Source organism: Phascolarctos cinereus, unplaced genomic scaffold (genome assembly GCF_003287225.1).
Source record: "Phascolarctos cinereus isolate Bilbo 61053 unplaced genomic scaffold, phaCin_HiC Scaffold_4;HRSCAF=312, whole genome shotgun sequence".
NCBI lineage: Eukaryota > Metazoa > Chordata > Mammalia > Diprotodontia > Phascolarctidae > Phascolarctos > Phascolarctos cinereus.
This window is the reverse complement of record NW_027555847.1, coordinates 395514207-395540022: the sequence shown is the minus strand read 5'-3', so window position 1 is coordinate 395540022 and position 25816 is coordinate 395514207. Positions and strand designations below refer to the sequence as shown.

The 25816-nt window shown below is 38.4% G+C and overlaps 1 protein-coding gene across 6 annotated transcripts in view; it reads left to right on the top strand.

The window, feature by feature from the left end:
- The window catches only part of SLC12A7 (solute carrier family 12 member 7), a 325942-nt gene that overhangs the window by 180000 nt on the left and 120126 nt on the right, over positions 1–25816 (top strand). Inside the window, exon 1 of one of the 6 annotated variants that reach the window (XM_078153301.1) lies at positions 14455–14549. The exons of the other annotated variants lie outside the window; for them this stretch is intronic. Coding sequence (XP_078009427.1) covers positions 14513–14549 — 37 coding nt within the window. The 5' untranslated portion in view covers positions 14455–14512. Of the gene's footprint in view, positions 1–14454; positions 14550–25816 lie in introns of those variants that run through there. 6 annotated transcript variants of the gene reach the window in all.

The following is a 25816-nucleotide window of genomic DNA, read 5'->3' as shown; positions in this document are numbered from 1 at the left end:
AAATCATAAAAGAAAACTGTCTTGAGGTCCTAGAACCAGAGGGTAAAATAGCCGTAGAAAGAATCCACCAATCACCTCCTGAAAGAGATCCCAAATTGAAAATACCAAAGAATATGGTAGCCAAATTCTAAAATTACTAGGTCAAAGAGAAAATACTGCAAGCAGCCAAAAAGAAACAATTTAAATATCATGGAACCACAGTCAGGATTACACATGACCTTGCAGCTTCTACATTAAAAGACTGTATGGTGGGGGGCGGAGCCAAGATGGCAGAGTGAAAGCAGTGACTTACTTGAGCTCTCCTCCAGACCCCTCCAAATACTCATAAAAAATGGCTCTAAACACATTCTGAAGCAGCAGAACCCACAAAAATACAGAGTGAAACAAATTTCCAGCCCAAGACAACCTTGGATGATTGATCAGGAAGGTGTATCGCGCTGGGCTGGGAGCACAGTGCAGCGGCGTGGGCGCGCAGGCCACAGGGAACCTGGAGCAGGCCTCAGAGGACTGAAACGTGGACAGCTGTGGAGGTTTCCGGACTCCTCAATCCACGAATGCCAAAGACAATTTAGAAGGTCAGTGGGAAAAGTCTGTTTCTGTCAGTGCTGAGAGAGGAAGGTGGGGTTTCAGCTCCATTCCCCAAGTGCGTGGCCCTGGGCAGGGCAGCTGCTTCCTGAGCTTCTGGCCCACAGACTGAGGGGGAATCCAGTGGCTGATCAGAGAGGGACTGCAGGGATCTCTTCGCCAGTGCTGAGGCAGGAATCTCTTGCTTTGCCCGTGTTTGGATCTGGGTCACAGTTCTGGGCTGCGTTGCTGGGGTGAAGAGGAATGCTGGCGTGGTAGAGCTTGGAGTGGCTGTGGAGAGGAACCCTTCCTCACAGTTACAGGACAGAAAGGAATACTTGTGGTCACAGGCCAGGAAAGGAGTAAACACCTCATCCCTTATCATACCACCTTGGAAGAACTGAAAACTTACAGGTCCCTACAAGTATCTCTGAAAACAGCTATACACACCCCTGAAGCTTGGGACAGTACATTCTCCACATTGGAAGCAGACTCTTACCTTAACAAAGAGTTTAAAACTCAAGTTATTGGCTGGGATCGTGAGCAAGCAGCAAAAAGAGTCAGACTAATTATCTTACTTTGGTGAAAAAGAAGATCAAAATATACAACCAGAAGAAGACAACAAAGTCTCAAAGCTCCTACATCCAAAGCCTCCAAGAAAAATATGAATCAGTCCCAGGCCTTGGAAGAGCTCAAAAGGGATTTTGAGAAGCAAGTAAAGGGAAGAAAAAGGAAAAATGAGAGTGATGCAATGAAAAACAAGTCAACAGCTTGCTAAAGGAGACCCAAAAAAATACTGAAAAAAATGACACCTTAAAAAATAGCCTAACCCAAATGGCAAAAGAGGTCCAAAAAGCCAATGAGGAGAAGAATGCCCTAAAAAGAAAAATTGGCCAAATGGAAAAGGAAGTCCAAAAGCTTACTGAAGAAAATACTTCCTTAAAAATTAGAATAGAGCAACTGGAAGATAGTGACTTTATGAGAAATCAGACAGTAGAACAAAATCCAAAAGAATGAAAAATTAGAAAACAATGTGAAATATCTCATTGGAAAAACAACTGACCTGGAGAATAGATCCAGGAGAGAGAATTTAAAAATTATTGGACTATCTGAAAGCCATGATCAAAAAAAGAGCCTAGACATCATCTTTCAAGAAATTATCAAGGAAAACTGCCCTGATATATTAGAACCAGAGGGCAAAATAGAAATTGAAAGAATCCACAGATCTCCTCCTGAAAGAGATCCCCAAAGGAAAACTCCTAGGAATATTGTAGCCAAATTCCAGAGTTCCCAGGTCAAGGAGAAAATATTACAAGCTGCCAGAAGGAAACAGTTCAAGTACTGTGGAAACACAATCAGGATAACACAAGATTTAGCAGCTTCTACATTAAAGGACGCAGGGCATGGAACATAATATTCCGGAGGGCAAAGGAGATAGGATTACACCCAAGAATCACCTACCCAGCAAAACTGAGTATATCCTTCAGGGGAAAAAATGGTCATTCAGTGAAATAGAGGACTTTCAAGCATTCTTGATGAAAAGACCAGAGCTGAATAGAAAATGTGACTTTCCAATACAGGACTCAAGTGGAACATGAAGAGGTAAACAGGAAAGAGAAATCATAAGAGACTTATTAAGGCTGAACTGTTTATACTCCTGCATGGAAAGATGGTATTTATAACTCGTGAGACATTTGTCAGTATTAGGGTAGTTGGAGGAAAAAAATTATATGTATGTATATGTAGATAGATAGATAGAGGTCACAGGGTGAGTTGAAGATGAAGGGGTCATATCTGGAGAATAAAATTAAGGGATGAGAGAGGATTATACTCTGAAGAAGAAAGGGAGAGGTAGAATGGGGTAAACTATCTCACAAAAAAAGAAACAAAAAAGAAATACAGTGGAGGGGAAATGGGGGAAGGTGAGAGAATGAGTGAATCTTCTCATAGGATTTGGCTTAAGGAGGGAATAACATACACATTCAACTGAGTACGGAAATCTGTCTTACTCTACAGGAAAATAGGGGGAGAAGGGGACAAGAGCAGGGGGATGATAGGAGGGCAGATTGGGAAAGGGAGTAATCAGAAGTAAATACTTCTGAGGAGGAACAGGGTCAAAAGAAAGAATAGAATAAATGGGAGGGCAGGATAGGATTAAGGGAAATAGAATTAGTTTTTCACAACATGTCTACTAGGGAGGTGTTTTGCATAACTTCACATGTGCAACCTATATTGAGTTGCTTGCCTTTTCAATGAGGGTGGGTGGGGAGGGAGGAAGAGAGAAATTTGAAACCTAAAGTTTTAAAAACATATGTTTAAAAAAATATTTTCACATGCTACTGGGAAATAAGAAATACAGGAAATGGGGTACAGAAGTCTGTCCTGCCCTACAGGAAAATAGAAGGGAAGTGGATAAGAGAAGGGGAGAGAGATAGAAGAGAGGACAGAGTAGGGGAAGGGATATTCAGAATGCATGCCATCTTGGGGTGGGAGGAGGGGGGAGATGGGGTATAAATTTGGAATTCAAAAACTTGTGGGAGTGTATGTTGAAAGCTAAAAATAAGTAAATTTATATTAAAAAAAGACTGTATGGTGTGGAATATGATATTCTGTAAGGCAAAGGAGCTTGGATTACAACCAGGGATCACCTACCCAGCGAAAATGAGCGTGATCTTTCAGGGGAGGAGACGGATATTCAAGGAAATAGGGGACTTCCAAACCTTCCTGATAAAAAGACCAGAGCTCAACAGAAAATTTGATCTTCAAATATAAGACTCGAGAGACATAAAAAGGTAAACAGGACAGAAAGAAACAACATGTTATTAATAAGGGCAAACTGTTTTACATCCCTACAAGGGAAGATGACACTTGTAACCCTTGAGAACTGTAGTTATTACATCATGTTAAAGGGGTATACATAAAGGGGGTGGGTATAAGTTGACTTTGATATGATGATTTAAAAAAAGTGGATTAATCTAGTCTGACTAAGAGTGTACTGAGAGAAAAGGAAAGGAGGAGGTAGACGGGTTAATTACATTACAGGAAAAGGGACAAAAACCTATTACAGTAGAGGGAAAGAAGGGAGAGAGCATTGTTTATTCAGTTAGGTATAGAAATCTAACTTACTTTATAGGCAGTAGGAAGGAAAAGGAGAGAGAAAAGGGAGGGAAGAAGTAGTAAGGGGAAAGGGGAAGAAAAGGAAGGAGGCTAATAGAAGGGAGGCGGGACTAAGGGAGGTGGTGGTCAAAAAAAAAAGGATGACTGGAGATGGTCCTGGATGCAGTGGAGGATCTTGGCATTTTTAAGCTAAGGTCTTACTCACTTTGACTGAGGCAACACCCATTCATTAATTAAGGCTAGGTAGGAAATGAGCCAAGCAATGGCCCCTTTTACCTAATTAAAAAAAAAAACTGGGAGAGGAAGAAAGACCCTGAGGGTTTCTGGTCAAAACAAAAACAGTTTACATTCACTCTGAGCCATCCCAGCCCAAACAATGACAACTAGTGGGACTTGGGCTGGAACCTATTGTTGGCCAATCTGTGAGAGCCAGTGTGAATAGGGGTTTAAGGCAGGGTCTTAAGATATCTTGCCAGGTTTCAGCCCACAAAATTTGCACACCTTTAGGCAGAACACCCAAGGGTATAATATTCATTCTGGACTGGGAGAGGAGGGGAAGAAGAAAGGAAGGAATTCTTACCATACCAAAAAGAAGTGCTAGGAAAGGCCCCCAGTGTTTGTCATAGCCATCCTGAGGTACATGTATGGGAGGACCAGGGACAAGGTCCAGGAAGGACAGGCAAACTGGATGCTTTGATGGAACTTAGCATGTGTGAGCAGTATGTAGCTAAATGATAGCTCTTCACCACTTAACTGAAATAGGGCTCAACGAGGTCCCTTTTTTAAGCTCCCAGGCACAGTTTATTCCAAGGCAAGCCGCAAAGTTTTGATCAGAGCTTTACATGTGGTAGAATTTTGTTTCTTCTTAAAATAGATTTTTTTATTAATATCTTTTGTTTTTATATTAGATTTCTCTTTGTCAGCATAGGCTCTTAATAATCATCAAATTGTTAAATGTTATCATGGATTCACAGAATTGTCTTTTTAAGCTTACAGTATAGTGACAGACTATTTAAATGTACACACCATGTTAAGGAGGTAAAATTTTTCTTTGGGTTATTGATACTTTACAAACCTAGCAAGATCTTTTGAGAAACTATTATTTTTTTTGAGAAACCATTATTTAAAAAATTTTTTAAATTTATTTTGAATTATCAACAATCACTTCCATAAACTTTTGAGTTTTAAATTTTTCTCACCTTCCCTCCCTCCTCACCTTCCTCCCCAAGACATCGCACAATCTGCTATAGGCTATACATATACATTCCTATTAAACATGTTTTCACATTAGTGAAGTTTTAAGTAAGAATTAGAACCAATAGGAGGAACCACCAGAAAGAGGAAACAAAACAGAACAGAAAAAAAAAGCAAATAATATACTTCGATCTGAAATGTCTTTATTATTAAAAAAATATGGCAACTGAACCGGACATTCAGCCTTCAGAATATCACAATAATTGAGTTAAAATATGCTAGCAATCCAAACACACATTTGGACAAAACATAATGATTCAGTTTTTTCCTTTCAGTTAATTTTGATGCCATGTAGATGTGATACATCTTAAGTTTGTCCCCCATTATATGGATTTTAAAGTGAATGTGGAGGTTGAGTCCTGGGATGATAATAATATTATACAGTTGTCTAGTAATAACAATGTCCAGTATTTTTAAATGTCTGCTGTGTGTATGGCTTAGGTAGGTGCAGGGAACAGAAACAAAAAAATGAGAAAATCCCTGCCTTCAGGAGAATACACTCTAGTGGGGGTTGGGTAGAAGGGAGAAAAGGCATACACATATACACTTATGTGTTCATTACATATTATTTTAATTATATATATATACACATGTGTGTCACACAATCGGTTAACATAGTTATTAAGCACCTACTATGTGGCAGGCTTTGTACTAAATGCCTGGGATACAAAAAGAGGTAAGGCAGCCCCTCCCCTCAAGGAGTTTACAATTTAATGAGGGAGAAAACATGCTAACAAATATTTACAAAGTAAACTGGTGGATAATTAGGAAATAATTAAAAGAGGGAAAGCACTAGAACGAAAAGGGTTAGGGAAGGCTTTCTCCAGAAGGTGGGATTTAGTTGTGACAAAGTAGTAACCGGGGGATTAGGAAAGGTCTCTTGAGACAGACAGCCTCTGCATATCTAAGTGGTTATGTAGGTTATACCAGAGCAACTGAGCTGAGCAGGCAGCCACGGACCATTAAATATGCATCTGAAGAGGCTATAAAAAAAGATTACTCAAAGGAAGCTATTGATCTCACTAAAAAGAATCAAATTGTTTTGGGGAAAAGTCTCCTTCAGAAACTGTAATTGTTAACCTGTGAAATTGTTAGATGACATTTACAAGTTAATCTCAGTTGGTGCTTGCCAACACTCTTTTTTAGACCTTATGAGTTGTTTTTATCTAGAGGAAATTAACAGTGTACTTTCTTCTTGTTGTTTCTAATGAAAGGTATTAGCTATTCATGGGTGTGTGGTTTTGTCAGTTAAGAAAAAATCTGGAGCTATATATACTCTCTCTAGAGGTCTATTTGTGTTTTTAATTTGCCGTTATACATCATCTCCTTAATAGTTCTAACTGGTCATCTCTGTATATGTACTTTTTGATTGCTATGTATGCAAAAAACATTCCATCCTTTCCCTCACCCACTCATTGATACCTTCATTGAAATGTGGAAATTATCAGTATCTGGGTAACTTTCTATCTGTAATGAGGATGTGGTAGTGTCTTTGAAGCTTAGAGAAAATGCTGACTGAAGTGAGACCCTGAAACTTTTGACCTGATAGGAAACTTAGGATTTTGTATACTTTTGCAAACATTTCTGTATTTCTTTGGATGAGATCAAGTTAGTTGAACTGATATGGCAAAAACCATTTTACTTGTCTTTGGCAAAGTGAGTTTTCATTTAAAACAACAATAACACATGCGAGGGGGAAAAAAGCCAAATGATATATAAGTCTTAATAAACTCTCTCAGCTATGCATGCTTCGACTGTGACTGATGTTTCAGTTTGGGAATGATATGTTATAAAGACAACTGGTGACTTGGGAGGCAGCTTTCTTTTGAAACCATGCCAGTGCTGGTGAGAGCTGTTTGTTCTCATTGTACTAATATGGCTCAGCATCAGCTTTGCGAACAGTATAGATACTGCTGTTTTCTGTAGAGGCTGTGCATTATGGGTTGAACTAAAAAGCAAGATTGTGGATCGTGGACTTCCCCCCCCCCCATTTGAAATTCAAGACAAGTATTTTGTGGTGCAATATATGTTATGTAAATAAAAGCAGCAATGCTGAAATTACTCTTCCTTCTAAATTCCCTGGTAAATCATAAGTAAAAACTAAATGAAACAGTAGTATGTTGTAGTGGATAAAGAGATGGTCTTGGACCTGGTTTGAGACTTGGCTTCAGGCATGTTTCCTCTGTGCCTCTGGGTAAGTCACTATAAATAAGGATCCCTGTGGGTTGCATATTGACTTAATTTAATATTATCTATGTTTTATTTTTTAATTTATTAAATATTGTTAAATATTTAAATATTTATTATTATTATATTATTATTATATTAAATATTAAATATTTCCCAATTATATTTTAATCTGGTTCAAGCCAATATTATGTTATTGTGTAATGGCCTCGCTGCTCTAGAAAGTTCTCTGTGAATTACAGAGAATTTATAAATTATAATTGCTCACCTGCTTTGGTAGAGGGAAGTTCTTTACTGGAAGCCCCTTAAACCAATGAAATTAGGAATCCAAGCCTTATTTCTTCTATGCCTGGAATATTATGCCTCTTCATCTCTGCCTACTGGCTTTCTTTATGTCCCATTTAAAATCCAGTTTTATACAGGAAACCATTCTTAACCCTTGTTATTTTCCTATTTTAATTATTTCATAGTTATCCGTGTGTAGCTTCATATAATCACACATGTGGACACACACATATCTGCTTGCATGCTGTCTTTCCCATTAGATTGCAAGCTCCTTGAGGGCAGGAACTATCCTCAGCACTTAGTACAGTGGCTGGCACATAGCTCTTAATAAATGTTTGTTGCCTATCTGGCCATTCCCTATAGGTAAACTCCCCAGGATCACATAAAAAGATGACAAACATAAAAATGGAAACTAAGCTCTCCTAAATCTGAGAGTGTCCAGTCCCAGCTGTCTATAAACACCATGTGAAAAGCAATGACATGCTATCATGAGCAGTAAATCCACACCGTAGATTTCCTGCATGTATCAGGTTACCTAATTTACTTGAAGCAGCTATTTCCAAGGCAGGGACTTCTTAACAGGGGGTCTGTGAAATCTTTTAAAAAAAATTTTAATAATTGTTTTCTAATATGATTGATTTGCTTTGTAATCCTACATAATTTATTTTATTTTATTCATTTAAAAATGTTGTGAGATGCAATTCATAGGCATCATGGTGATTGCCAAAAAAGTCCATAGCACAAATAAGATTGGAGACAGACATGTTTGGGGACCTAATTGTTCCTTCAATGAAATTTTTAAAAACTCTTCATACTACTGAAATCAGAAGCCCAGAATTCAAGTCCTGTTCTGCTTTTAACCATGAGACTGTCAAGTGAGCTAGTCCTTAAGCAGCTTCCTCTTCCATAAAATGGAGTCCTTAAATTCATTTGAAAATTACTACTTGTCAGAATGCCACAAAGTGTCAAAGTGTTTGTGTACAATCAAAAAGTGGAGGTACATTCTGATAAATTTATTATTTTTTTAACTAAGAAATGAAAAAATTTCCCATTTACCTTGACACTTGTCTATTGACTATCTTTTTATCTAATTCATTAATGGTCAATTAACATTAATGAACTGGCTACTAAGTGTCAAGTGCAGGGATAATACCAGATTTCTGCCAATAAAAATATTATGTCCCAGTCTGGGAGTTAGAGATTGTTTTCAGTTTTTCCTCATCTCTTCCTGCTTGCTGCTTTTGAGCACAAAAATGAATTCCCTCATATCTAACAGTGTAACACAAAAGTGAAAAATGCTTCATAAATCCTGTTTTACGCTAATGGTTCATAATATTAGGTTCCATTAACTGCTGGTGTAACAATTCTTGTCTACATGTGTTCAGACCTCTTTCAATTAGGGATCCAAGGTTCTGACCAGAATAGTTTCTTTGTGTAGTCTAGTAAGTTCATTTCAATTTCAGTTCAGTTGTTTCTTAGTCCAACTCTTTGTTGCACTAGACTAACCCTCATGTGTATTGCTGTACCCAGAAGGTGTCTATTCCTATGAAGAGTCAATACATCTTTGCTGGGGTGTCGATTCTAGAAATTCAATACTTACCCTACTCTTGTTGTCTTTGACTCTAGGAAGTGTCTCGGATTTGGTATTTGGTCTTTTCAGTTGTCTCTGACCCTTCATGACGCAATCTGGCCTTTTCTTGACAAAGATACTGGAACACCTTGCCATTTCCTTCTCCAGCTCATTTTCCAGATGAGGAAATTGAGGTAAACGGGATTAAATGACTTGCCCAGGGTCATACAGCTAGTAAGTGCCTGAGACCAGATTTGAACTCAGAAAAATGAGTCTGCCTGACTCCAGGCCTGGTACTCTATCTGCTGCGCATTCATGTAAGTAATACCTCCTAAACCTTGGAAATAAAAAGAGCATGCTTTGGGAACTATCCTTATGTGCCATCTTTTAGATAACTAAAAGACTTCATAGGAATGGATGAGTGAAGGGGCAGCTAGGTGGTGCAGTGGATAGAGCACTGGCCCAGAAGTCAGGAGGACCTGAGTTCAAATCCGGCCTCAGACCAAACACTTGACACTTAACTAGCTGTGTGACCCTGGGCAAATCATTTAACCCCAATTGCCTAAAAAAAATAATAATAATAAAGAATGGATGAGTGAAATTGAAACATTAAAACTTTAAACAAGGGGGAAAAAGATGAATGAATAAGTATTTATTAAGCACTTTTTGTTTGTCAAGTACTGGGTTAAAAACAGTATAGGAGTACAAAAAGGGACAGTTTCTGTCCCAAAGAAGTGGTGCCAGGGTAGGGTCTAGATCCATTTCTTTTGTAGTCTTTTGCATTCAGACTTTATCTGTGGAAATGAATCAGCAGAGAGCTCACTACTTTTCAAGGCGATTCTTCTACTTTTTCCTGCTGTTTCCTTGTTACTTCCTCTCATTGGTCCAAGTTCTGCTGTATGTGTACATAAATCTAATTGTTCTTTATGACAGCCCTTCAGATATTTTGACAGCTGTCATTAAGCTGAGCCTCTTCAGTGTACATCAGTTATCATCGTTCCCAGATTGTTCTCGCCTCCCCCCGAAAAAAATAGACTTCCTTTGGACAGACCTTAATTTGTTTATGCTTTTCTTAAAAATATGGCACCTGAAGCTGAACACCATGTTATCAGTGAGAGCGATATCTGTCCATTGTTATCCCCCTTCTGTACTTGTGCAATTGAATTTTTCTGAACCTAAATGCAAAGCTTTATATTTAGCCCAGTTGAACTTCATATTGTTTTCTGTATGTTATTCTAGTCGACAAGTATTAAGCACCTGCTATGTACCAGACACCGTCCTACGTACTGGAGATACGAAAAAAGGCAAACATAGTCCATGATTAAAGGTGCCAGTGGTCTAATGGGGGAAGCAGCACGAGACAACTACAGACAAGCTACATGCATGATAAATTGCAGATATTCTCTGGGGAAATCAATATTTTTATAATATTGTATTTATTTATAATTTATAATATTGTATTCTAAGATTGACACAATAATAATTTATAACCTTATATTTATAATCTGGGGATTATAAGAGAGATCAGGAAAGGCTTCTTGGAAGAAGGTGAGTTTATAGGTGAGACTTGAAGGAAGCTTAGAAGGTGGAGATGAGAAAGAAGAGAATTCCATGCATAGGGGGACAGCCTGGAGATGGAGTTTCTGGTTTGAGGAACAGCAAGGTGGTCGGTGTCACTGACTGAGTCCTTGGAGGGGAGTTAGATGTAAGGAGATTAGAAAGAGTGGAGGGAGCTAGGATCTGAAGAGTTTTAAAAGCCAGAGGATTTCATGTTTGGTCCTAGAGATGCCATGGGAGACGCTGGAGTTGAGTGAAAGGGGTTGGGAGAGAGGTCAAACTTAAGCTTTAGGACAATCACTTTGATAGCCTCGTGGAGGGTGGACTGGATGGGGAGAGACTTGTGGTCGGGAGACCCAGCCATTCCCATTCTTTTAATATTTAAAAATCTTAATTTTCATCATTGAGTCGATAAAACTGCCCTTCTCAGCTTTTGATCCTTCAGCAGGTTTCACAAACCTTTTTATATATCTTTCTATAAGTTGTTCAACTGGACCAGGTTAAGGAATAAAAGCCTCATAACATGCAAATTTGGGAAACCTTCCCTGACATTGTCTGTGAGCCATTAAGAAGTAATTTAAATTTACTAATGCATTTACTTAGATGAGGATTATAAATCGTCTTTAACTAATTCCACAGTGTTTATTCTTTGCAGTCCATTTGTAGAGAAGTTAGCTGGACATTGGTGCCTTACCCAGATCTCCTTGTTAGTGGGACAGTAGTGCTACTGAACCCATTTTTAAGGTCAAGTTATTAACATGATTTATAATGTTGAAATTTCTTCAAACTCTTCGTTAAAAAAAGTTTGTATATCATCATTGGGAAGTACCCTAGTACCCTTTAAATCAAGTGAGGAAGGGTTAAACTATATTTGACTTTGGTAGTTTCCTCTTTTTTTAGGCCATCTGATTTCAGAATCTTACCCCCTTACTCATGGCCAGGGAGACCTGAAGTAGGGTGAGGGGCAGGGTTATGTAGCAAGTATAATATACATTAATAAAACTTCTTCACTGGCCCAGAGCAGTCTGTATTTCCAGATTTGCTCCCCCTTTTCTGTGCACCATTATGATATGTAATACCATAATTACACATCCCCAGTGATTCACACTTAACTTCCTAAAACATTCTTAATTTAATCTATCCCATAGTTTTTATCCTTTTGCCCTGAGCTACTTATCCTTTCCTGTGGGAGGTTGCTAAATTCATTTTGATGACAGATATGGAGACTGTTTAGGATCTTATGGGTTAATACTAGAGCTTTTAATGGGCTTTTTTAACCAGAAATGACGATGAAGGAAGCCAGCAGGGATCAGGACTCAGTGCCTCTGCTGGCTTTAGAGGCTGAGTAAATAGGAGCTTATTTGGGTCTGTGAGGATGAAGAGGGAAAGGTTAGTGGTGGACAAAACTGATTAGTAATATATAGTCATTTATATGTATATGTACCAATATAGTAACATGGGGTATATAGCAATGTACATGTACATAATGATGTATGTATTTATACTGATACAATATGTACATATATAGTAATATGACCTAATATAGTAACATGTATACACAGAGTTCAAGCTCTGGACATTTTAGTTGGTTTCCCTGATACGAATACAGTAATATGAATATATGTGCACATGTGTATTGAATATGCATCATATTTGCATTAGTTATGTATTTTTGCATACATGTATGTGTATATATTGTATATTATGTGTGTTTATGATATATGTATAGTGGGGACTGTATGTAGTGAATAGTGTGTATAGATGGCATTTCTTCGGATAGTAGTGGAGTTCAATCTCCAGAAAGTGTTATACTAATACAGTAATGTAGTAATATGTATTGTATCACATTATTCATAGGGTATATATTATATGTTATGTGTATATACATATGTATTTACATAGGCATACTTATGCATATATTATATGTATACTTATGTGTTCTGTATATAATGTTATTTTATATTTTTGATGGTAGAGTTCAAGGGCTAGAAACTTCTTTTTTCCTGATACTAATACAGTTGTAAGAATATGTAGTAATATGTACGTATACTAATAGCAATATATACTTACACATTGCAAATGATATTTGAGATATTTGATATTTTATTACATGCATCACATTAACTATGTTTTATGTTGTATACACACATGTATGCTTTGCACATACTATATATACACATCTCTTCTATATATAGTTAAGTTGTGTATAGTTATAGAGTCCAAGCTCTGAACATTTTGTTTTTCCTGATAAAACTACAGCTTGTCAGTCACATCAGTAGATATTTAAGTGCTATTATGTGCCAGGCTAAGTGCTAGGATTTGAAAGAAAGGCAAAAGACGGTCCCTGGCCTAAAGGAGCTTTCTGTTTAAAGCTGGAGACAGTGTGCAAACACCTATAGAGACAAGTGCAGGATGAACTGGAAATATTCTACAGATCATAAGGGGGGTGGGGAAAGGCTTCCTGTAGATGGGATTCAGAGGAAGCCAGGGATGCTCTTATCTTCTACTTACTCCATTTTTGGGTGTATATGTACTATTCCATTTACCATTTGAATGGCCAGGGGGAAAGCTTGGTCCCCAGTCTAAGAAAAGTTTATTAAGCACTTAAGAGTGTAGAACAGAAGCACTTTACATATGGTATTTCATTTGATCTTCACAACTACCTTGTGAGATAGGTGCTATTATTACCTTTATTTTACTAACGAGGAAAGGGAGGCTGGGGGAGGTGGATTGACCTGTCTGGGATCACACAGCCAGTCAGTGTCTAGGCAGGGTTGTAGCATTTAAGAGATCTCTTAAATGAGTACTGAAGGAACTACCTCTATTGCTGCTAAAGCCCTCTTATGATCATTGTTGAAGGTTTGTAGAATTGTTGTACTGGTTAGAGTACAACAATTAGTAGCTTGGAGATTATTATTTACAGTGCACCAAAGGCCAGAGAAATTAGGGTTCTTTTTCCAAAGACACACATAGCCAGTAGGAGAGCCAGGTGTTTGGCCTTTATGTTCATGCTGTTTATATAAAGGTCGCTGAGCTAGAGTGAGTTTTAAAATCTCATCCGAAATTGAAATGTAGGAAGAACCAAATCCTTCTCTGAGGGAATAAAGTAACAATCACATGATGATTGCTCAATTCTGGGTATTTCTGTAATCCTGTGATTGAGGGTAAGAGATGAATTTTGTTAAGTGTTAACACAAGGCATACTTTGGTGGTTGTTCATTGTGGATGTCATAGAACAACCCCTGAATGACTGCTTCTGCAAAAGTGAGATTCTTGAATGCCATATAGCTTAAGAGGGAAAATAACTGTAATTTGTTAGTCTTGGGGGGGGCAGGGATGGGGAAGGGAAGAAGAGGAATGATACAAAGCATTATGTTTAATCCTGTGCACTTTTACTTATACTTAGGATTAAAAACCCTGACCCACAAGAGTCACCATGAAGCATTTTACAGATAAGTGTAGCCATTAGATCAGATTAATTTCCCTATTGTGCCTTTCCCCTAATGTTGTAGCCTGCTGGCTCCATGCTTTTTCTTGGGCACAAAGGCTTGGTTGGAGGGGCAGTATAGAATGTACCTGCAGTCACCCTGGGAAGCCTCTGTTTTAAGTGTGGGTACTTGAAGACACCTGATCTTAGTTATTTAGGCCCTCCCCTTATCTATCGCTGATGATTATCCTACTTAATTCTCTTGGAGTGTATTGGAGTGTATTACTGCTTCGGAGGCAGTGCTGGTTGGGTTTCTGTGCCATGTGTCTGGTTTAAAAACTGCCTGAACCTTTGATGGACTTGCCTTGGGGTTATCTGCCACGATTCACTTCTTCCTAAGAGTCTTTGAGGACGTGCAGACAAGTGAGCTGGGGCAGCGCTCTCTCACTCACTGTCCTTGCTGGCTGAACTCTTGAGCACTGAAGAAGAGTCAGGATTTCTATTCCCCTGTCCTTTTCTTTTTCTTTTTTAAGCTTTTTGATCTTACTATCATGAGTGAACGTGATTATGAAGAGGAGGCAATCCCAGGTGAGTTGTGATTTATTTCTTTTTTGAGGGGGTGGTGTTCCCTTAAATTGTCTTTTTTTTTTTCCTAACTAGGACAAGCTCCTCTTGTTCCCTTCTTTGGATAGCTGTTGTATTGTATACATTAATGTACCAATTTTTATTTTTAAAAACTTGATGAATTAAACCACTTAAGCTGGTAGCTGTTTTCTTTTCCCTCAATGTAGCATAAAATGAGCATTTTCTGCTTTTTTTTTTTCAGTATTGCAGTGGCTAAGGCTTAGTAACTGTGCTGTTAGAATCTTTCCTTATGTAAAAGGATTTAGAGACAGCTTAAATACTCCTGCTTTTCTTTATGGAAGTGACCCCCCCAAAAAAAAAAACCCAAACAAACCCAAAAAACAAACACATTTAATTTTTTTTCTTCTGATTTCATTGTATTAATTAAAATTAGGTGGAAAAAAACCCAAACCAAACTTCAACCTAATGTCTTAAATAGTTAACCTTCCATGGTAGTATAGCTCAGGGAAACACATTTCTCCACATTGTTAGAGATTTCTTAATACTTATCTTCAAAAATCCTGTAGCTCCTATAAGTTTGTATGCTATCCTGAAACCATCAACTAAATTTGCTTTATTATATCTAGTATTGTACTGATGTTAGAGCACGGTCTGTAATAAATAATTTTGATTGGCTTTCCCATTGTAACTTTAAAAATTTTTCCCTTTTAGCAGGGCAATCAAGCTAGTTGTTGAATGGCCTTAAACTCTTTTCAGTTGAGTTGCTAAAGAATTAAAAAAAATATGAATGTTCATTGCATATCTTTGTTCGTAAATCTCTACCTACAGAAGGGTAACTCTCTAAGACTTTAAAATTGCACAGCAGGTGTAGATCTGTATTGGTAGAGGCTGTTTCTTCCCTGGGGTCCCCTGTACCAAAACTACACATCTAGGTCCCCCCCCAAAAAAACCCCCCAAAAAACCCCCAAAACCTCTAAACTGCGTGTCCATTCCTTTTCTCTGAAGTCATCATTTAGTGAAAGGCCCTGAGAATTTTGCTCTTGGTACCTCAGCATGTTATATTTGGTTTAGTTTTTGATGAAATAGCTCACATGGAGAGATTACAAGGATTTGGTTTTGTTTTAGATATTAAGGTCTTACCACATGAGAGAAATAAAAAGCAAGAGTTAATTATGAGAAAGTGAATTGCCATAAACTTTGATGTATGTGTATCTTTCCTGGATGAAATCAGTTTATGGGAAATATGTGCTTGAATCTCATTCTTTTTAAGGGGTCAGGGGCAGCTTGTTAGGAGGTAGAGATAGCATGGTGTAAGAGAAGTAGCGTTGGATTTGGTGCCCAAACCAGTATCTGTAGTGGTTTGAATCTCCCTCCACTGATACTAGGTTTGCTCCTTTCTGAGTGTCAGAGAGCACCACCCTCTCTGGAGTCTGATTTTTTTTCATTTCTAACATGAGGATAATATGATTCTGAATGCTGGAGCTGATGGCTTAGGAGAACAGTGCCTTGGAAATAAGCAAACACAGCACATCAGGGCCTGATTGTTGTTTTGTTAATGGTGTAGAGTAAAGAAACTGATAGGTGGAATAGCTGATAGAGTCTGGATTCTGGAAGACCCAAGTTCAAAATTGGTTGACCTTGGGCAAGTCACTCAATTTGTTTGACTAAGAGGTAGCTAGGTGACTCAAAGGATAAAGCGCTAGCCTTGGAGTCAGGAAGATGTGAGCTATGAGACTTACTAGTTTTGTGACCCTGGGAAAATCAGCCTCCATTTACCTTAATCTAGTGGAGAAGGAAACAGCAAACCATTCCAGTGTCTTTGCTGAGAAAATTACATGGACGATCTGGACATGCTGTGGTCCACGGGGTCACAAGAGTCAGGCAGGACTGAACAACAACAATAACAAAGAAAGTGATGGAGAAAATATTTATAATGCAGATTGAATTTAAGTGTGTCGTGGGTACATTTTTGGTTGTGCAGAGCCATTTACCCACACATAACCGTGCTACCTCCTTCTCGATGCTTTGCGAAGCCTTCAGTACTTATGTGAATAAAGTGTAGTGATGATGAGGTAATAATATTGAACTCTGCTTTGAGCCACTTTCTGAGAAGAAACATACAGAGTATATTTAGGCCTAACTTGTACTTTCTGAGAAGAAAGGTCCGGAGTATATTATTTAACTTGATTGCCTTCTTTTACTTAGGCCTAACTTCTACATTGGTGTGCAGTATGATACAATTGAAGGATAGCTGAATTTTTAGTCCAGAGGAGACTTAGGGTTCAAATTCTGTCTTTGATGTTTTCTGCTTTTGAATTGGGCAAATCATTTAATCTCCTTGGGACACAATGTCCTCATCTATAAGACAAGTAGATTGGACTAGGTAGGGCCTTCAGGGATTCTTCCAACTCTCAGTCTATGGTTGTTTTTGGAAACCAAGGAGAAGATAACAGCTTGGGGACATGAGGAATAGTTATGGGCCCTATGCTGCTGTCACTATATTCAGCCAGAAAAACTCGAGTTTGGGAGATGGAATTCATTCTAGACGGAACTTAAATCTCTGAAGTCCTTGATGCCACAGCTTTAGGATTCTAGGGTGTTGGAGCTGAAAAGAACTTGAAAAGTAAAAACTCACACAGTCACAAAAACCGAACCAGTGGGTTTGTCCACTGTAACACATTATTAGCAGACTCTTAATGCTACCCCGTGGCTGAAAGAATTGGTCCCTTAACATTAGTAACATTAACTTTGAATGCATAGGATAAATTAGCTTGGGCTTACAAAATTAATTTATTCTTTAGCGTTTAATGGTAGAAGGGACCTCAGAGATCATCTGCCTCAGTATCTTGATTTAACAGATGAGAAAGTTCACTTGTAAAATAGGCTGTGACTTGAATCAAGTTCATATAGGTAGAGTGGTGGCGTGTTGGGTTTTTCCTTTAAATTCAGTGCCCTGCCCACTACACCACACTGACTTCTCTGACACAGACTTATTTGGAGATGTAGATCGTGTGTATTAAGTGACTTTCAGCTTCCAGCACTCTCTTACCCCAATCTTCTTGTTCTTCAGGGTATTCCATTGGGATTGCCCCCCTAACTTATTTTGAGTAAAATATCAGTACGTTAATATTATAAGACCATGAAATTCTTACTTTTTGGTTCACTGGGAAATATACAACACTGAACTTTTTATATTTTTATGAAATAAGATTTCTGTGAAACTTAAAATGTTTGCTTGTTAGAAGTATAAACTGTGCACTGTTTATACACAGTAGTTTATACAGCTATTAATGTTCCTAGAGTCAGAGTTAGAAGACTTAGAAGTCATTTAGTGCAAATCCACACTGAGACAAAAATCTGTTCCGTAACATAGTCAATAAGTGATGGTCAAGCAGACCTCCAGTGGAGGCAAAACTCATTCTATTTTTAGGCATGTCTAATTACTAGCAAAATTTTCCCTAAATCAAATAGAGAATGTCTCTGAGGCCCTTTTGGTATCTGAACAAAGAAAAATCAATTATCTTCAAACTTTAAGCAACTCCTCATAGTTGATCAACTAAGTCATAAGTCAGTTTGCTGTAGTAGAGAGAGAATGGACAAAGAAGAGAGGGGAATTCAGTAGAGGATGAATGGGATGAAGCTAACCAAAAGGGAAGGGAAGGTAGAGCTGCTCAGTTTTTATTCTGTTTCTATGTTCTTGGTCAACAAGGACTTTTGGACTGGAAAGGATACAATAGAAATGGCTCAGAGGTTAAGTGAAAGCGAAGCTAAGCAGGGAAAGTGTAAGAGCGCTGCTCTAGAGGAGTCTAAAGTCAACAGGCCCAGATAAGCCCATAAACTAAGGTAATGAAAGTGGTAAGTTGCTGAAAACTGAGTGATTTTTTTTTCCCAGACAAGGTCAAAATATTGCTCCCATTTTCAAAGAAAGTGGAATCTGCAAGGGCCAGTAGGCTTGATTTTGTTGGTGAAATACTAGAATGTTATCAAAGGGATATTAAAAGAATATCTAGAAAAGGAAGCAGCAATTATAAAGAGTGAACATGTTTACATCAAGAACAACCAAATTAACCTCATTTTTTTTTTTGATTACTAGATCAGGGCATATTTAATTTAGCTAGATTTTAGCAAAGCATTTGACAAAGTCTTTCATGGACTTCACGTGGTCAGGTTATGTAGAAATGGACTAGAGTGCATTTAGGTGGATTTAGAGGAATGGCAAGAAACGAAGAGTAGCCATGGGTGGTGTGATGTTATCTTGGAATTAAGTCTTGTGGAGGGACCAGGAATCTATGATTGGCCCTGTGCCAGGTTTTATCAGCTATCTGTATAAAGGCACATATAGCAGGCAGGCGTACATAACCAAATTTTTTTTTGTGTGTGAGGCAGGTGACTTGCCCAGGGTCACACAGCTAGTAAATGTCAAGTGGCTGAGGCCAAATTTGAACTCAGATCCTACTGACTCCAAGGCCAGAGCTCTATCCGCTGCGCCACCTAGCTGCCCCCATACGTACCAAATTTATAGATACCAAAGTAGGGAAGGATATCTAACATTGGATAGAAGGGTAAAGATTCAGAAATATCAGCAAGCTGATTTGAATGGGATCTCTTCTAGGCTAGACCAATGAATTGAGTACTTAAAATGGAAGGAATCAGCTTCTTTAGTACATGATGTAAGATGGCTGTTTATCTGAAAAAAGACACAGGACAGCCAAGACAGAGGCTGAACTCAGACTCTGTAGATTGAGATATTCTTTTCTGGAAATGGTCAATTTGGGAATTTGTTTCGCTTGACTATATTTATACACCCAGGGGTATTGTTTTTGAAGGAGGAAAAGAGGGGAGGGAGAGAGGGAAAAAAAGAAGTGTGGGGAGAGAGAAAAAGAGGATTTAGTTCAGTCCCTTTTTTTATGTATGAGAAAATGTAAAGTCACAGAGAAATGACTTACCCAAGCTTTCATCTGTAGCTAGTATCTGGTGCTCTAACCCAGTAGAAATAAGAAATCTAGGTACTGGCACTATCCAGGAACATTTGACTTGGGAATGTGGATGAAAACGTCAGGTTGCCCATTGCACTAGCTTTCCCCTAGCCCAGCACTGTGCCAGAGAGGGGCTAAGCTAGCCTTGTTGCTGCCCCCTGCTGACCATCATGGGGTAGCCAACATCTCTTCCTGTTAGCAAAAATGTCATTAATATTGTCAGCATGTGTAGACTAGAAACTTTCCTCACAACTCCAAGGTTGTGCACATCCTCATTTTGCAGATGGTGAATTTGAAGCTTAGGTGAAACTTAGGTGAAGATCACACAGCTAGTACAATTGTGGGGGACCCCAGCCACAGTTTCTTTGCATCTATGTTCCCACGTCTTTTCTTTGTCAGTTGTCCTAACTCAGTTCTAACTGAGGCATTCTTTTTTTCCCCACATATATAGAACATTCATCCTTAATCATAGGATTAGGAGGAAAGTCGGGGAAAGACAGGTGTAGTAATGCATGTCTGTTGGAACTGTGAATTAACGCAACCATTCTGGAAAGCAGTTTGGAATTATGTACATAGAACAGCTAACTTGGCCATGTCCTATCTGCTGACCCAGAGATTCTACTATTAGGGATATTACCCCATTGAGGTAATTACTTAAAAAAAAAGGCTCCATATACACCAAAACGCTGAAAGCAGTGCTGTCGTGCATGTGTGTGTGAGCTAGGTGAAATAGTATGGCCTCAGATCCTGGGCAAATCATTTAACCTCTGCTGGCCTCAGTTTCCTCGACTAGAAGCATCAGGGGAGGGCCACCTAATTAAAACCTAGGTAGGAGAGTGTCCAGGCGAAGTTAAAAAATATCAGCAACTGCAAAGAGGCCAAGGAGTATGGGGACTGAGAAAAGCCACTGAATTTAGCATTTAAGAGGTCATTGTTTATGAATGTTATAACTATTATTTTGACTGTTATTCTATGGTCTGAACAAACATCAAATAAAACAAATACTTCCTGTAATACAGTAGAACAGAAGAAAATTGTGCTTGAAACTTAATCTTTTGAGGTCATTGTTAACAGTTTTAGTACAGGGTTGGGTTCAGGTCCAAGTGGCCACAAGGGTCTGCCAAAAAAAAAAATGGAGAGTGAGGAAATGAGGGCAGTTAAGTATGATTTTTTTTTTTAAGGTGTTGGGAAGGACGACAGAGTTAAGTGAAAGTTTAAGGCTGGGGAGATCTTGGCATGTTTGTTGGTACTGTAGGTTGAGGAGCCAGTAGACAGAGGGAACAGTAAGAAAGGAGGAGTGATTGATGTGAGCTACCAGACAGGGATAGAATTAGGTCACAAGTGGTAGCCTTGACCTTGGCGAGGAAAGGGGCCCTCTCTAATTCAGAAGAGGAGCAAGACGTGGGGGGTGTGAAGGATGGGCAGTAACGTAGTGGGGTCTTGGAATTTGTAGTGAGGGTGCTTTCAGAACCTTAGAATCCTTTCCCAAAGTTGGAGCTGAATCCCTCTGCTGAAGACTGTGGCATAGGGGGCTTGAGGAGAGATGGGGAGGTCTGGGACCTTCCAAAATCAGATACCTTTCCTGTCTCCAATACTATATAGATAGTTTATAATGAGGTCTCTAATGCATTACAAGATTATTTTTTGCCATACTTTTCGAATAACCAGAGTTAATTTTGATCAGTTATTATAATGTAAAGTTAACAGTCAACTTTATAAGTATTCTATTTTTGATGTTGTTTTATTCTGAACTTAAATCCCAAACAAAGCAGGCATTTCCACATACATAAACGAAATTACAGGTCTCTATTATGTATTGCTTGCCTTTCATTTAACTATAATAATTTCAGTTAGTAGCTTTCAAAGCTGTCCTTCATCTCAGTATTCCTTGGTCCTTGTTTTATTTTCTGTATTTTAAAAATAAGGTATCAGTGGCCCTCTTTCTCTTTTAAGAAATATCTTATTTGCCCAGTTACTTATCTCCCCAAACATTCTATAATACTTCTTTGTCTGTGGCACTTTAGAAGATGCATTTCTGTATCTCCTTGTCTCTGTGAATTACCCTGACCTCAAACATTTTTTCGTAAGTAGCAAAAAGCTATGAATCAATTTTCCAAAGGAGTGGCTGTACTACTTTTAAGGCAGTTTGGAGGGGGTGAATCAGGAGACCTGTCTATATTATTTAGTAGCTGTGTGACCATAGGCAAATGACTTACCTGTTCTGGGACTCAAGTTTCCTTACATGCACAAAGAGGGTATTGGACTAAATTTCTCTAACATTCCTGAAGATTGTCTCTGTGATCCTATCATACCAGCGTACAGTGGGGTTCCACTATGTCATAAGACAAAGAGAAAAGACAGTATCCACATTGTATGTTTTTCTGTATTGTCGTTGAAACATGCACCCCTGGTTTCAAGAATGGGGGCATAGCTCAGAGTGGAGTCTTTTTTTTCCCCTCTTTTTTTTTCCTTTTCTGGTTGGGGTTAAGTGACTTGCCCAGGGTCACACAACTAGAGGCAAATGTCTAAGGTTGGATTTGAACTCAGGTCTTCCTGACTCCAGGGCTGGTGCTCTATCTACTGCCCCATCTATCTGCCCCTCAGAGTGGAGTCTTACAGAGCTCAGACCGTGGGTTGGGATCTTAACAGTGGTCAGTACTTGCTGTGGCCAAGAACTTCAATCTGAGCCACAGCAGGTAAGGATATCTATATATAATTTTATTAATTTATTTTGATTTATCAACAATCACTTCCATATGCTTTTGAGTTTAAAATTTTTCTCCCCCTTCCTCCCCACCACCCTCTGCAAGATGGCACACAATCTCATATAGGCTATACATTTACATTCCTATTAAACACATTTTCACATTAGTGAAGTAAGTAAAAAATTAAAACCAATAGGAGGAACCATTAGGTAGAGGAAACAAAACTCAACAGAAGAGAAAAAAAAAGATAGCAATTCAACTTCCATAGTTCTTTCTTTGGATGTGGACAGCATTTTCCATCACGAGGCCTCTGGGGTTGTCTTAGATCCTTGTATTGCTGAGAAAGGTAAGTTTATCAATATTAGTCATGGTACAACATGGCTGTTACTGTGTACAAAGTTCTCTTGGTTCTGCTCACTTCACTCAGCATCAGACCATACAAGTCTTTCCAGATTTTTCTCAAGTCAGCCTGTTCAGGATATGTATTTTTGGTGAGGTTGGGCTACGTAACCTATAAGGGTCCTGCCCAGTGTTAAAATTATTAAAATGTGCAGCTTTCCCCGGTTCTTCTCCTTTCATGAAAAATTTATCTAGTATGATGACCCTTCCCTCTCACACTAATTGAAAAGAAAAACATGGTTGTTTTAAAATGATGCCTCATTTAATGAGATCTTCCATGCGGTTTTTTGAATTTTATAACTCATTCTTTCTGTGTCTCATTGTAGATATGCTTTTAAAAATTCCTTTTATTTGCAGTCAAGTGTAGTGTCCCTTATTACTAAATAATAGCTTTCTATAACAATTACTGTCCTTTTTGGGTTAAAGGGGAAAAATGGAATCTGTTTGAAGTAATAGCAGCTTTTTGTTTGGTGCAAGGAGATGAGAAGCAGAAGGCGGCAAGAATAGGAGAATAAACTGCATTGATTTCTCCTTAAGTAGGTCTCACCTTTTAGGCTCCTGTTTCCTTTGATTTATCTTGAAGCAGAGTCCAGAGTGTCAGCTAACCTGTTTTGTTCATACTCCCTCCTACAGGAGGCCTTCCCCTTTTAATTCCTTTGCCTTCCCTCTATTCATTATTTCCTATTTATCCTGTGTATTTTTGAATATATTTGTTTGCAAGTTGTCACCCTGTTTAGGTTGTAAGCTCCTGGAGGTCTGTCTTTTGCCTCTTTCTTCATCCTCGGTGTTTATTGTTCTGGGAGCATAATAGGTGCTAAATAGAAGTTTATTGAATTGAACACTACTCCTCTGTTTCGTTCTTTGTGGAGACAGAACACTAAAACTTTTTAGCCACGAGATAATTGGAACTATTGCTCTAAGTTGCTAGTGCTGATACCCAGAAGGTGTTAATTCCTATGAAGTCAATACATTTTTCCTGAGCATGGATTCTAGGAATTCACTACTCACGCTATCATTGCCTTTGACTGTAGGAGATATCTGTCTCAGATTGTTATTCAATCTTTTCAGTTACTTACTGCCTTTGACTGTAAGAAGTGCCTCAGCTTTGTTGTTCATTTGTTTCTGTTGTCTCTGACTCTTCACGACCCCATTTGGGGTTTTCTTGGCAGAGATTAGTGGTTTGCCATTTCTTCTCCAGCTCATTTTACGGATGAGGAAATTGAGGCAAGCAGGGTTAAGTGACTTGCCTAGGATCACACAGCTAGTAAATGCCTGAGGCCACATCTGAACTCAGGATGATGCCAGGCTCAGCACGATGGTACCTAGCTGCCAATGTCTCAGCAGCAAGGGGTTAGTGGTAAATAATTCTTTTTGAGGATGTATAATGCTGAGGGATCTTTAAAGTAAGAAGGAGAAGAAGCTTCTTAATGACAATTGAACCATTGCATTTTGGAACCTTGCCAGACCCGGTTTAGGGGGAGAATTTATGCTAGTTTTAAAAATTATGTTTTGAAACAATCTGTGGGCTTCATTTATGTCATCAATCCCTTGAATACAACTTATCCAAGCAGCAGGTAGGAGTGTTTGCAAACATAGTCAACTAGTTAATACTATATGCCAAGCAAGAATTTTTATATGCCTATAGCTTTGTATTTTTAATTAAAAATCTCCTTAATTTGAAGCTAGCTCATATAAGTTATGGGAATTGTTTTAAAGAAAAACAATTGAATCTGGCAATTTTGCAGTTGAATTGGTGAAAATTGGCAATTTTGCCACCTTCAGGCATATTAGAGTAACTGAAATTAGATCAGATGCCTGACAGAGGACCTACTTTTAATAAATGCTAATGATAACAATATTTACAGACCAAAAGCATTGGCCTGGAGAGGGAGTTTAATTTAGGTCCATATATTGTCATAGATTTTTATTTTTATTTTTTATTTTATTGTATTTTATTTTTCTTTTTGGTGAGGCAATCAGGGTTAAGTGACTTGCCCAGGGTCACACAGATAGTAAGTGTCAAGTTTCTGAGGCTGGATTAGGACCTCTCTTTGGCATTTATTTATTATATATAATAATTATAGCAAGTTGTGCATAATAGATTTCCAGTTTCATGTGCAGTCATCTTAAAAAAAAAGATTCTATTCTATGTTAACAGAAATGCTTATTTTATTTCTTAAGTTTAGAATAAAATTTTAAATTCTCTTTCAATATAAATTTATTTTTAGTTTTCAACATTTACTTCCACAAGATTTTCAATTCCAAATTTTCACCCTATCTTGCCCCTCCCCCCACCCCAAGATGGCATGCATTCTGAATACCCCTTCCCCTAGTCTGCCCTCCCTTCTATCTCTTCCCCCCATTCTCTTATCCCCTTCCCTTTCTATTTTCCTGTAGGGCAGGATAGATTTCTGTACCTCATTTCCTGTATTTCTTATTTCCCAGCTGCATGTGGAAACATTTTTTTTAAACATGTGTTTTTAAAACTTTGGGTTCCAAATTTTCTCCCTTCCTCCCACCCCACCCACCCTCATTGAAAAGGCAAGCAATCTATACAGGCCATACATGTGCAGTTATGCAAAACACTTCCATAGTAGACATGTTGTGAAAAACTAACTCTATTTCCCTTAATCCTATCCTGCCCTCCCATTTATTCTATTCTTTCTTTTGACCCTGTCCCTCCTCAGAAGTACTTTCTTGTGATTACCTCTTTCCCAATCTGCCCTTCTCTCTATCATCCCCCTGCTCTCTTGTCCCCTTCCTCCCCTATTTTCCTGTAGGGTAAGACAGATTTCCATACCCAATTGAGTGTGTATGTTATTCCCTCCTTAAGCCAAATCCTATGAGAATAAGATTCCCTCATTTCCTCTCACCTTCCCCTGTTTCCCCTCCACTGTAAGAACCTTTTCTTGTCTGTTTTGTGCAAGATAATGTACCCCATTCTACCTCTCCCTTTCTTCTTCTCCTAGTATAATCCTCTCTCACCCCTTAATTTTATTCTCCAGATATCACCCCTTCATCTTCAACTCACCCTGTGCCCTCTATCTATCTATCTATCTATATATCTATCTATCATATATATACATACTATATTTTTTCCCCTCCCACTACCCTAATACTGACAAAGGTCTCATGAGTTATAAATATCATCTTTCCATGCAGGAATGTAAACAGTTCAGCCTTAATAAGT